The sequence below is a fragment of the Rana temporaria genome, chromosome 5 (genome assembly GCF_905171775.1).
Source record: "Rana temporaria chromosome 5, aRanTem1.1, whole genome shotgun sequence".
Classification (NCBI taxonomy): Eukaryota; Metazoa; Chordata; class Amphibia; order Anura; family Ranidae; genus Rana; species Rana temporaria.
In genome coordinates this window covers 391,160,871-391,174,895 of record NC_053493.1, presented here as the reverse complement: position 1 = coordinate 391,174,895, position 14,025 = coordinate 391,160,871, and the positions used below count along the sequence as shown (strand labels likewise).

At 43.2% G+C, this 14,025-nt stretch overlaps 1 protein-coding gene and 1 pseudogene across 1 annotated transcript in view; both read left to right on the top strand.

Annotated features, from left to right (window-relative positions):
* The first annotated feature begins 1,080 nt into the window (after positions 1 to 1,080).
* On the top strand, positions 1,081 to 1,182 carry LOC120942193 (annotated as a pseudogene).
* A 5,633-nt stretch (positions 1,183 to 6,815) lies between these two features.
* Positions 6,816 to 14,025, top strand: part of FAM83A (family with sequence similarity 83 member A) — a 91,257-nt gene continuing 84,047 nt past the window's right edge. Inside the window, exon 1 of the mRNA XM_040354918.1 lies at positions 6,816 to 7,548. Within this exon, the coding sequence (XP_040210852.1) occupies positions 7,069 to 7,548 (480 nt within the window). The 5' untranslated portion in view covers positions 6,816 to 7,068. The remainder of the gene's footprint in view (positions 7,549 to 14,025) is intronic.

Genomic DNA, 14,025 nt, shown 5'->3' with positions numbered 1-14,025 from the left:
TTCTCCATGCCTCCGTGCTCGCACGCAGAAGCAAACACATACGTAAGTCACGCCTGCATATGTAAACGGTGTTAAAACCACACATGTGAGGGATCGCCGAGATCGTTAGAGCGACAGCAATAAATATAGTGACCTCCTCTGTAACTCTAAACAGGTAACCTGTAAAAAAAATTAAGGTGTCGTCTATGGAGATTTTTAAGTATTGTAGTTGGTTGCCATTCCACGAGCATGAGCAATTTTAAAGCATGACATTTGCGTTTGAAAGACCTCTGCGCGAATACAGTGCGACATAAAATATTGCAACAATCGCCATTTTATTCTCTAGGGTCTCTGCTAAAAAAAATATATATATATAGATATAGATATATATCTATATATATATAGATCTATAGAACTATATATATACATCTATATATATATACATCTATATATCTATATATAAATATTGTTTGTGTGTTCTAAGCAAAAAATACAAATTTAAACTTGTAAACAAAAAGCTCCAGAAGAGGCTTTATCAGCAAGTGGTTTTAAAGGTACACTAAAAAAATTGAACATTTGCTATGTCCAACCCGGGGAGTAATAAAATGACCAAACTTCCAGTGCTGAAACTTACAGTTCCAGCATTAGTAAAGTGATGATAACAGTAGATCCCCACCTTGTCCATTCATGTAGTCACAGTATACAGAGCATTCTGTAAATGGACAATGGGAGGTTGTGTTGTTAATCTGCCCCTCTCCTTCCCCCTTCTATTCACAGGGCATTCACTGTACTGTAAAAGTGATCGGGCGGCTCAGCATCAGTTGGCTGTACTTCTCCGGTGGATCACAGTGGTGCAGGTCATTCCATGGGCTGAGTGTACCTGGCTGAAGCCCGCTATCGGCTGACGTCACAGAGCCGGTCCAGGCTGGGGCAAGATCGTCACAATATGGTCGGAAACCTCCCACAAGCCAGGACTGGCACCTGGCTCAGCCTCTCAGTGAGCTGCTGAGATGCTGAGCCAGCCGCTCCCACTCCGTCCACAGGACAGTGCTTCAGTGAGTGCGGTGGGGGGAGTCAGAGCAGACAGCAGTTCCCAGTCTTAGAGCTTCTCTGCCTTTTGGCTAAGATCAAGTGTAGTATCTGTTCTTATTGAAATAGAATGTATAAATAACTGACTTTATTTTTAAGTAGAAATTAACTTTTCTATATGTGTTTTGACATACTTACATTAGCTAACAGTTTGCATAGAGTCACAACCTGCTTCTGCTGAGTCATTGTGGTTAAATTCATGGAACAGCCTGATTGTATAAGCAAAGTCATCTTTTAGCCATTGTTAAAACTAAATTCAGCTGGTTTAAATCTTGATAAGAAAATACTGAGTTTGTAAAATCTTTAGAGACATATGCATTAACACACAGCCCCTCCTATCTTTCTTCTGTATATAAGTCCCTCTGAGAGAATAAACTTTAGAGATCTAATGAACACTTAAATGCTTTCTTGTGTCTCATTGTGATTTCTCACGGAATTCCGGGGGTTACTGAAATTTATCCTGCATTTACCTGAAGTACACCTGGGTGGCGGTATTACCTTTAACACTTATCAGTTGCCAAGAGATGGAGTCCTGCTAACCATCCCTAGTACACGGCGAGGTGGAAAGGGATAGCGGTGGCTATGCAAAACCTTCTTGGCATAATGGCAGTAGCCTCCTGATGAGGATGGAGAACTATTGGGTCTGGCTGAAGGGTCGGGTTGCTGGCCTTCTGGCCTAGATTGATGTAGAACTTACTCCGGTCAGTTTTTCGGGAGGGAACACTGGCTCCCCTTTCCCACCGGGGGAGCGGCTAGTATTTCCCGAATGTAATTAGGTAGGAGTAATGGGAGCGATGGTTGAGTCGAGTTACACAGGCTCTCCCTAAGCTCTCAGAGCTCCAGGCCTTCCTGCCTGGAGTGCAGACCGCACCATCTGGGATGTTGGTCAGGGTTGAGAGAAAAGCCTGTGGTGAATGTACACCTGGAGTGGCAGTCCAGGGGTTGACTACTCGCACCAGTGCAGAGGGGCACTTCAAGTTTTGGCACCTTGGTGACTTCATCATACACACTTTTTCACACCTGCCTCTGGGGCCGAGCCTTTTGGCTAGGACCAGAGGAATTTTAGATTCCAGGCCAAAGGGCCGGCCATTGTATTGCACAATGGCCACTTTCACTTCTCCCACCTTCCTTCTCCCCACTTTCTTTTTATTTATCCCTGTGTGTGTCACTTTTAAAGCGGTTGTAAACTGCATAAACAATTTTTTTTTTTCAAACCTGCAAGGCAAAAGGCATAATCAGCTAGTATGCACCGCATACTAGCCGATTATGAAATACTTACCTCGGAACGAGGTGAAGAACACTTACCTGGTCCACACCGAGCGAGATGTCATCTTGCTCCGGCGTGTCTTCCGGGTATCGCCGCTCCAGCGCTGTGATTGGCTGGAGCGGCGATGACGTCACTCGTGCGCGTGGGAGATTTAAAATCGGCAATCAGTGGCGCATTGCGAGGGGAATATTCTTTATACCTACAGGTAAGCCTTATTATAGGCTTACCTGTAGGTAAAAGTCAAAAAGTGGGTTTACAACCACTTTAAGTATTTTTTTGTTGGTTGTTACACATTTTGTCACAGTGTGATTAGTAGGGTGTAGGTCCTCGGGCCTGCCCTGAATGTCTTGGGAGGGGGTGGACATGGCCTTCTGGCTTAGTTCGCCCTCTTTCATGGGGTCTCCCTTCAGGGGAGCCCTACCAAGTACTTGGGTGGGTCTGTTTCGGCAGACCCTCCAGAGAAAGGGGTCCATTTGGTTTCTTCCAGATGGACCAAGTGAAGTACCTCAGTCCCCGTCTGGAGCCTAACGCCCCAGGGGATCAGGGTAAGGTCCTTCCTAGCATTTTGTGTCACTCTCTATGTGTGTGCATTTTTTTTGGCACCGGGTGGAGTTTTTGGGTGTGTTTCACACGCCACTGGCTTTTCAAAAAAAAAAAAAAAGTTCTCAGTCTTAAGGCGGCCATACACGGTTCAAATTTCGAAAGAATTTTCTTTCGAAAATCATATCAAAGACTTTTCGTACGAATTTCGCACAGTTAGTGGGCTGCAGCAACAGCCGATTTTCGTGCGGCAATCAAATTTGAGGAATCCGAACGATTTTCTGATTAATAATGGGAGAATCCTGCGAGAAATGTAATAGAAAAAAAAAATGTGCATGTGCAAGTAAAGAATATTCCAGGAGAGAAAAGAATATTACCGGCAACAATGAAGGTTTGGTCGGCCGAATTTCGAAAATCAATGGTGGCATCATCGGATCACAAAAAAAAAAAACTTTCTCATTTTGAAAAGAAAATTTGTTCGAAATTCGACCGTGTATGGCCTGCTTTAGAGCTGGCGTGGGACAGATGCAGCATTGGATCAATACTGCATCCACCTAGGTAAGTATGATTCTTAAAAAAATAAGTACCGGTAAATAAATACAGAACTAAGGATTTTATTTTTGGAGAATAAGAATATTATTTAGTGAAACTTTTTAACCATTAGAACATTAGTGAATGTATCTTGGTAGACAAGGGGTTGGTGTTAAATGAACATTTGTAGTTTTTCAGTCTATGTAATAATTATAGTAACATTAACCACTTCCGGACTGCCGTACGACTTTATACATCGGCACTTTGAAGAGGGATATCTCTGTTTTGGCAGCAGCTGGCTGCCATAACCCAGGTATCCTTGTCTTCACCTGGCGGTCCGGTTTCCGATAATGGTGGTCTCTGTAGCTCCCGCCGCACTCCCGTGCCCTCTGCCGCTTACCGGAGCTGTCGGAAGTGGCGGAGGTGATCAGGTTCTTCCTATGGCTGGTTATGGAGACGAGTGAAGGGAAGATGGCCCCAACCCAACTCCATATCATAGCAGGGCGGAAGCGACGTCAAAACGTCACTTCCGCTCATAGCTCTTAGGCCCTGTACACACGAGAGGATTATCCGTGGATAAATCCTCTGGCGGATTTTGATCTGATGGTTGTACTAACCATCAGATCGAAATCCACGCGGAATCCATCCGCGGTGACGTGTCGCACCGTCGCCGCGATGATGACGCGGCGATGTGCGCGACGCTGGAAGATAAAGACTTCCACGCATGCGTCGAATCATTACGACGCATGCGAGGGAGAGGAGCGGACGGATTGATCCGGTGAGTCTGTACAGACCACCGGATCAATCCGCTGGACAGGATTCCAGCGGATAGATTTCTTAGCATGCTAAGAAATTTATAACCGCTGGAAATCCATCGGCCCGAAAAATATCCGCGGATAAATATCCGGTGGTGTGTACGATCCGGTGGTGTGTACGAGGCCCTAAAGCAGGGATATGCAATTAGCGGACCTCCAGCTGTTGCAAAACGACAAGTTCCATCATGCCTCTGCCTTTGGGTGTCATGCTTGTGGCTGTCAGTCTTGCTATGCCTCATGGGACTTGTAAGTCTGCAACAGCTGGAGGTCCGCTAATTGCATATCCCTGCCCTAAAGGAACAATTTATTGCCTTTTAGTGTCAATATGAGATCTGAGGTCTTTTTTACCCCAAATCTCATATTTAAGAGGACCTGTCATGCTTTTTTCTATTACAAGGGATGTTTACATTCCTTGTAATAGGAATAAAAGTGACACATTTAAAAAAAAAAAAAGAACAGTGTAAAAAATAAAAATTAAAGGTAAAAATAACTTTTTTTAAACACGCCCCCTCCCGCCGAGCTTGCGTGCAGAAGTGAACGCATACGTGAGCAGTGCCATCATATGTGAGGTATCGCAGAGATCGAGAGCAATAATTCTAGCCCTAAACCTCCTCTGTAACTCAAAACATGCAACCTGTAGAATTTTTTAAACGTCGCCTATGAAGATTTTTAAGAGTAAAAGTTTGTCGCCATTCCACGAGCGGGCGCAATTTTGAAGCTTGACATGTTGGGTATCAATTTACTCAGTGTAACATTATCTTTCACAATATAAAAAAAAATTGGGCTAACTTTACTGTTGTCTTATTTTTTTATTCAAAAGTGTATTTTTTCCAAAAATAGTGCGCAAATACTGTGTGGCATAAAGTATTGCAAGGACCCCCATTTTATTCTCTAGGGTGTTGAAAAAAAATGCATAATGTTTGGGGGTTCTAAGTAATTTTTTAGTAAAAAAAAAACTTGTTTTTAACTTGTAAACAACAAATCTCAGAAAGAGGCTCGGTCCTTAAAGAAGTTGTAAATAAAAAAAATGTTTTTTGCTGAAATGACTGTTTACAGGGTATAGAGACATAGGGGCAGATCCACGAATATTTGCATGGGCGCAGCGTATGGGAGATACGCTACGCCGCTGTAACTTACTTTGTGATGCTTTGAATTCACAAAGAATTTGCGCCGTAAGTTACGGCGGCGTAGTGTATCTCTCGCGGCATAACGGCGCCTAATTCAAATCGGCGAGTAGGGGGACGTGTTTCATTTAAATGAAGCGTGTCCCCGCGCCGAAACGAACTGCGCATGCGCCATCCCTAAATTTCCCGCCGTGCATTGCGATAAATGACGTCGCAAGGACGTCATTGTTTTGACGTGGACGTAAATTACGTCCATCCCGAATTCACGGACGACTTACGCAAAACAAAAAAAAATTAAAATTAAACGCGGGAACGACAGCCATACTTAACATGGCAAGTCTAACTATACGCGACGAAATAGCAGCTTTAACTATACGCCGAAAAAAGCCGACTAGAGACGACGTAAAGGAATGCGCCGGCCGCTCGTACGTTCGTGGATCGTCAGAAATAGCTAATTTGCATACTCGACGCGGAAAACGACACGATTGCCACCCAGCGGATACCGAAGAATTGCATCTTAGATCCGAAGGCGTACGAAGACGTATGCCTGTCGGATCTAACCCAGAAGCCGTCGTATCTTGTTTTGAGGATTCAAAACAACGATACGACGCGGGAAATTTGAAAGTACACCGGCGTATCAGTAGATACGCCGGCGTACTCGTTCTGTGGATCTGCCCCATAATAGTTAACTGATTCCTTTTAGAAACGATTAAAAATAGATAAAAATCAATCATATAATGTACCTGTAGTTTTTCTAGTTGCATGTTGTTCGTTTTTGCATGTTGTTTCCTGCCTCTGCTGTACAGAGCCACAGAGCCAATACAGGGCAGTGATGGTTTGGAAAACGAAACTGATTGGTGCTGTGGGGTTTTAGACACACAGTAATCACACCTCCTTAAAGTTAGTGACCACAGAGAGAAAGCTCCCAGTACTGTGGTTATCAGGAAACAGACAACCAGGAAGTGTGGAGATCAGAGAAGAATTACAGCAACTTGAGAGCAATAACGAACAATGAGGACATGAAAACAGCACTGCATTAAGGTAAAGGAAGCTATTAAGATAAAAAAAAAATTCCTTTACAAACCCTTTAAGTTATTAATGTATAAAAAACTGATTTCATCAGTTCTTTTAGTGCTCTCAGTACAATGAAAGATGCCCTCTGATTGGTCTGTGTTGGTTCCTGAACTTTGTACATCACTCTTTACCTTGTTTAATAATAAGCCCACATGCAATAATTATTGGAAAAGTCTTAACCAGTACAACAAAGTAAGCCAAATCTATTTTTAAATTGCCTTTGACATTAGCCAGCTAGTTCATCTACTCTCACCGGTACAATTATCTGCTGCTCTGACATGTCAGATTACTGTGTGAAGTGTGAGGGACATGACACCCAATGACAGGTCCATCGGGGAGTTGCCGAACCGCAGGTATGGCTTACAGGTAAGGCGTGTCTCTTCTTAGATAAGCTCAGTTATACAGCTTTCACTTCCCATCTGATTCCAGTCTTGCTGCATTTTCATGAAGCATTTTTACGCTGCTTTTCAGGTTAACTGAACAATCTAGTGGGCATGTAGCTGCAAAGCTCTACCTTTGTATCTGATATCCTGGAAGGACAACTCACTGCCTTACACAAAGGAGAAGAAAAAAAATACATTCACAAGTTGATGACCACCAAACAGGTTCATCATTCATCTAACTGTTTGAAAAGCTATTGTATTTCAACATGAACCGGTCTAAAGCACTTGGGAAGATCAAGAAAAGAATTGAGGAGGCCAAAAACCGGTGGGCCAGATTGGGCAAGGCGGACTATAGCTACAATGAGAGCGCGCGCTTGGCCACTGACGCTCTTCTGGACGAAGGGAAGGATTGCTACCAAAAAGTTCTAAAGGATGAAGGCGAAGTGGATTTTTTCTCTAATACGGAGGTCCAGTTCATCGTGGACAATGTTAAAGAGCCTTACTATGCCAATGAAAATCACAATGAAAGTGAAAATGGATTGGTGCAAAATGGGAACCATGAGCAGAAATCTGAAAGCTTCTACCCCATTAATTCTGGCGACAGCGATCCCACAACGCCGCTGCACAACTGGAGCTCAGAGGACAAGCCGTATCTTAAGGATAAGTCCAGCGCCACTGTCTACTTCCAATCCGACAAGGCCAACATCAGGGAGACCATTAGGAGGAGCATACATCGAACAAGCCAGGTATTACCATATATACATATTAATGATAGCTGGGGTAAATGTTTATTGGTTATTGGGGGTAAAAGACAATCCTCTGACCAGAGTGGGCAAAAAATAAATAATGAAAGGACAGTGGGGGCTATTTATGAAAGGCAAATCCACTTTGCACTACAAGTGCAAACCACAAGTAAAGCCTCGTACACACGTCCGAGGAACTCGACGGGCGAAACACATCGTTTTGCTCGTCGAGTTCCTTGTGAAGCCGCCAAGGATCTCGGCGAGCCAAATTTTCTCATTCCCGTCGAGGAAAAAGAAGACATGCTTTATTTTTGGGCCGACGAGATCCTCAACGGTTTCCTCGTTGAAAAGTGTACACACGACCAAAAAAAAAAAGCAAGAAGCTTGCTGGTTTTTGCCGAGAAACTCGGTCGTGTGTACGAGGCCTGAAGAGTGCACTTCGAAATTGCACTGAAAGTACACTTGGAAGTGCAGTCGCTGTAAATCTGGGGGGTAGATCTAAAATGAGGGGGAGCTCTGCTGATTTTATCATCCAATCATGTGCGAGCTAAAATGCTGTTTTTTATTTTTCTTGCATATCCCCTTCAGATTTACAGCGACTGCACTTCCACGTGAACTTTCATTGCAATTTCAAGTGCACTTTGCACTTGTAGTGCAAAGCAGATTTGCCTTTCGTAAATAACCCCCCATGCCATTTTGGTAGAGTCCATTCATGTCATGATGGCTAGCAGTGTGTACTGGGACTTGTAGTCATACAGCTGGGGAACCCCAAATTGTCCTTTGTATATAGCGCTATCATACCTAAAGTCATATTGGCCAGATTCAGAGAGCTTTACGCCGGCGTATCAGTAGATACGCCGTCGTAACTCTGAATCTGCGCCGTCGTACATTTAAGTGTATTCTCAAATTCAGATACACTTAAATGTAGCTAAGATACGACAGCGGGCACCGTTGTATCTTAGCTGACTGTTTACGCCGGCCGCTAGGGGCGTGTATGCTGATTTACGCCTAGAATGCGTAAATCAGCGAGATACGCCTATTCACGAACGTACGCTTGCCCGTCGCAGTAAAGATACGCCGTTTACGTAAGACATTTTCAGGCGTAAAGTTAGTCCAACAAAAAGCTGGCCTAGCCAATGTTAAGTATGGACGTCGTTCCCGCGTGGAATTTTGAAATTTTTACGTTGTTTGCGTAAGTCGTCCGTGAATGGGGCTGGACGTAATTTACGTTCACGTCTAAACCAATAAGTCCCTGCGGCGTAATTTGGAGCATGCGCACTGGGATACGTCCACGGATGGCCCATGCGCCGTTCGTTCAAAACGTAGTTTACGTGGGGTCATGGTTTATTTACATAAAACACGCCCACCTCAACACAATTTGAATTAGGCGCGCTTACAACGGCCCATTTACGCTACGCCGCCGTAACTTAGGACGCAAGTGCTTTGTGAATACAGCACTTGCCTCTCTAACTTACGGCGGCGTAGCGTATATGAGATACGCTACGCCTGCCTAACGTTAGGCAGGTCTTACTGAATCTGGCTATATAACCCTATAGCAATATATTTGTACTGTTAATTAAAGTACAGGAAAACAGTACAGGTAAACCCAAACTGATGGCCATTCAGCTTGCTAAAGTGCTTTGCATCATAAACAATTTAATTTTTTTTTTTTTAATTCCTATCAAATAAAATAAAAAATAAAAACTTTTTGATCAACTTTTGTTGCATCCCTGTGCTGCTGATTATCTGTAACCTCTTTACAGTCGCAGTATGTCTACATGCTCTCCAGTGATGGCTGTGTTTCTTTGTTAGCAATTTTCCAACAATTGTAGACAATGCCTATGCTATGTGTACAGTATTTAAACAGCTTCTTCTATTGAAAGCTGGTGTAACAGGATGATAACACAGGAGCACAGTTGGGGCAATGGGACTGAGTTTTATCACTCTATAACATTGAAAATACCTGAAGAAGAACCTTAATGATAGGATGACTAGGAGGTTTTGTATCAATGAAAGCTTCAGATTTGTAAAAAAAACTGACAATGCTTAAAGCGGGGGTTCACCCTAAAAAAAAATTCTAACATTACATTGAGCTGACTTCTGATGCCGCGTACACACCATCACTTTATGTGATGAAAAAAACGACGTTTTTAAAAACGTTAATCAAAATGACCGTGTGGGGGGAAAACGTCGTTTTATGTCTTGTGAAAAACAACAAAAAAAAATTGAAGCATGTTTCAATTTTTTGTGTCGTTTTTCAAAACGTCGTTTTTTGTGTCATAAAAAATTACCGTGTGTAGGCTAAAACGACGTTTAAAACAATGTTTTTAAACCCGCGCATGCTCAGAAGCAAGTTAGGACGAGAGTTTGAATGGAACAGAGTGCCGTCGTGCGTGCTGAACGTAACCGCGCTTTGCTATAGCTTTTGGAAAAAACGATGGTGTGTATGCTACATCGTTTTTGAAAATGAAGTTTGAAAAACGTCGTTTTTTTACATCACATAAAACGTCGTTTTTTTCTATCACAAAAAACGACTGTCTGTACGCGGCATCACACTGACAGTATGCTGATCTTTTTTTTTTTTCGTACATAACGTTTTATTGCTATTTTCTACCCCGGCTTCCAGGTAGTGAATCCCGCGGGAGTGGGCGTTCCTATTAACAGGCTAAGTGATTGACGTGATGACAAAAGCTTCCCACCGGCGCATACAGCGGGTCACGAGTTGCCGAAAGAAGCCAGACTGTGAGTCGGCTCTATGCGGCGCTATACGGCGCCTGCGCACCGACGTTCGGCTTCTTTCGGCAACTTGTGACGCGGCCGTATGCGCCGGTGGGAAGCTTTTGTTATCACGTCAATCACTTAGCCTGTGAATAGGAACGCCCACTCCCGCGGGATTCACTACCCGGAAGCCGGGGTGAAAAATAGCGATAAAACGGTATGTACGAAAAAAAAAAAAAGATCAGCATACTGTCAGTGTCAGAAGTCAGCTCAATGTAATGTTAGAATTTTTTTTTCAGGGTGAACCTCCGCTTTAAGAAATAATACTGATATGTTGAGATTTGGGATGTTAGTAGCTGGCATAGGCGTCAGTGTTGCTAACCGTCCGTATTTTTATGGACAGTTTGTAAAAACTGGCACTTTTTTCCCCCGTTCGTAAATGTCCGTGGTTGCGGGAATGTGCCAGTAAAAATAGCCGAGATTGGTTCGACTTGGAACTGCGCATGGAGATTGGAGGCAGGGGGTGATTGGAGGCAGGGATTGATGGTGGCTGCTGTGGCACCGCAGAGGGGGATGGAGGCAGGGGGAGATTGGAGGCAGGGGGTGTTAGTGACAGGGGGTAATTGGAGGTAGGGGTTGATTGTGGCACCGCAGAGGGTGGGGGATTGAGACAGGGGTTGTTGGTGGCACCGCCGAGAGGGATGGAGGCAATGGATGATGGAGGCAGGGGGCCTGGGGGAGATTGGAGGCAGAGGGAGATTGGAGGCAGAGGGACATTGGAGGCAGGGGGAGATTGTGGCACCGCAGAGGGGGGTGAAGGCAGGGGGTGTTGGTGGCAGAGGGGGATGGAGGCAGGGGGTGATGTGACTAAATAATTTGCCCTAATTATATCGAAAAAAAATAAAATAATATGTTTTTTTACCTTAATATATACCTTAAATCACATTACTATTTGCCTGGCGTATTTGTTCGTAGCCTAAATTCTAAAATTTGCACCTAAAAATTTTATTTAGTAACTTTTGTGAAATGCCAGTAAAACGTGGCTGCGCCAGTAAATTTTGGGTGTCGTGCCAGTAAATTTCCATCTGGCAGGTTGGCAACACTGATAGGTGTGCGCACAGGGTGTGCCAGATGTGCCTGGGCACACCCTAATCACCATGTGCTGCGCAGATTCCCACTGCCGCTTGGCTGCAGAGAAAGGGACTGGGGAATCTCTGTCTTCAGTCCCCTTCTTTGTCTCTAAAGTGAGACATCAGGGGTCTAAACCCCTGATATTTCACCAAAGCCCCCCAATGCAGCTCCAAAAAAATTGTAGAAAACAAATTATAAAAAAATATTGAAAGAAAATATTGTAAAAAATGCTGACACCATCCACTGCTCCACAGACACAACCTCTGCCCCACTGACACTGTCCACTGCCCTATATATATTTACACACACGCATGTGTGTTTGAGCTTTGGGGTGCACGCCCTAATGCACACCTAGGGTAGCTGGGTTTACACCTGTAGAATTTTGGTAGAAATGTGTCATTGTCCAAAACGATCTTCCAATCAGTTAAAGGGGAGGATTTGATATTTGATTTGGAGTGAGCAAAAAAGTAAAAATGACAATAACAATGTTGTCAAATCTAATGGGAACAAACAAATTTCTAATTGTTGAACTCGCTCCCAGCCAAGAACAATCATATAACCACTAGTCTTATGTCCATGTACTGTCAAAGTTAATCTAGGAATAGAACATTCGTTCTACAAAAATCATAGGGCCAGATCCACAGACAGAGTACGCCGGCGTATCTACTGATACGCAGGCGTACTTTCAAATTACCCGCGTCGTATCTTTGGTTTGAATCCTCAAACCAAGATACAACGGCATCTGGGTTAGATCCGACAGGTATACGTCCTCGTACGCCTTCGGATCTAAGATGCAATACTTCGGCGTCCGCTGGGTGGAGTTTGCGTCATTTTCCGCGTCGGGTATGCAAATTAGCTATTTCCGACGATCCACGAACGCATTCTCTTACGTCGTCTCTAGTCGGCTTTTTCCGGCGTATAGTTAAAGCTGCTTTTTTTGCGGCGTATAGTTAGATTTGCCATGTTAAGTATGGCCGTCGTTCCCGCGTCGAAATTTGAATGTTTTCTTTTTTTTTCCCGTAAGTCGTCCGTGAATCGGGATGGACGTAAGTCACGTCTAAGTTTAAAAAATTACGTCCTTGCGACGTCATTTCGCGCAATGCACGGCGGGAAATTTAGAAACGGAGCATGCGCAGTTCATTCGGCGCGGGGACGCGCTTAATTTAAATGAAACACGCCCCCGAATCGCCGATTTGAATTCCGCCGCCAGAGATACACTACGCCGCCGTAACCTACGGCGCGAATTCTTCCAGGATTCTAACCAGCCAAAAGTAAGTTATAGCGGCGTAGTACTCAAAAGAAAAGTTGTTCAAAATTAGTCCATGAAGGCCCATCGAATGGTCTGACAAGTGTTTGATTATTTTTTGTGGGAACGTTCGCACACAATTCTACAGGTGTAGAGCCAAAATGACAGTGCTATCTTATTTCATAGATCCTTTAACACAAATCATTTGCAAGAGATTAATACATGAATGTGTGTGTTCATCCCATGCACACAGGTTTGTATATTATGCCAAATAGGAAAGAAACTAATTAAAGAGATTTGCATGATGCAGAAGTGTTACAAAAACACACAAAACTTCATGATACCTGTGATTTTATGTATTAACTATTCACTTCAATGAGGCTGCTTAACCACTTCAGCCCCAAGGACCAGGCCATTTTTTGGTGATTCGGCCCTGCGTCGCTTTAACTGACAATTGCGCGGTTGTGTGACGTTGTACCCAAACAAAATTGATGTCCTTTTCTCACCACAAATAGATCTTTCTTTTGGGGTGTGTTTGCGCTATGGACAAAAAAAGAGCATCCATTTTGAGAAAAAAACAACACATTTTTTTGCTATAATAAATATCCCCATTTTATTTTTTAAAGCAATTGTTTTCTCAGTTTAGGCCGATATGTATTCTTCTACATGTTTTTGGTAAAAAAAAAAAAAATTACAAAAAACAAAGGTGCAATCAGCGCAAATATATGTAGATCAATATTAAGTAAAATATAAATATATAAATAATTTCAAGTGAAAAAGACCCCCAGGGTTCAGATCACCAGTAATGCCAGCTGAACACAACAGGATAATCACAAAACCCAAGGAGATACGGAAAATATATGAAATATACTTAAATATATAAATATACTTAAACGAATAATACACTAGTATTATAATATAACATTAATAAAAATTAATATTATTAATAAAGTCCAAAAGAGCAGAGTCCAAAAGTGCCAGATGTAAGCGAATCTTCACCACTTAATAAAAACACCAAAACTTAAAAGTGATCCCTCCACCACTAGAGATGGACCACTGAATTAACAAATGGTCAATTAAGCAGGTATCACAATAACCAGGAAACCAGGCTGATGAATCAGATCCCCATAAGGCCACCAAAACTCATGGACGGGAACATGGAAAAGATAATCACACAACTAAGTGCTCTCTGTTAAACTAAATAAGTTTATTAGCAGGCTTAAAAAGTCAGGCTACTCACATTTGGCCAGACAAAAAACGGCATGACAGAAGTACAATCCTCTCAGTGTATTGGACGGCAGATGAGCGACGTAGTAAACAGGCTCCTGAACCCCCGGACGCGTTGCATTGTTCAACTTCCTCAGCGGGGCGGGCAAAAAAAAAAT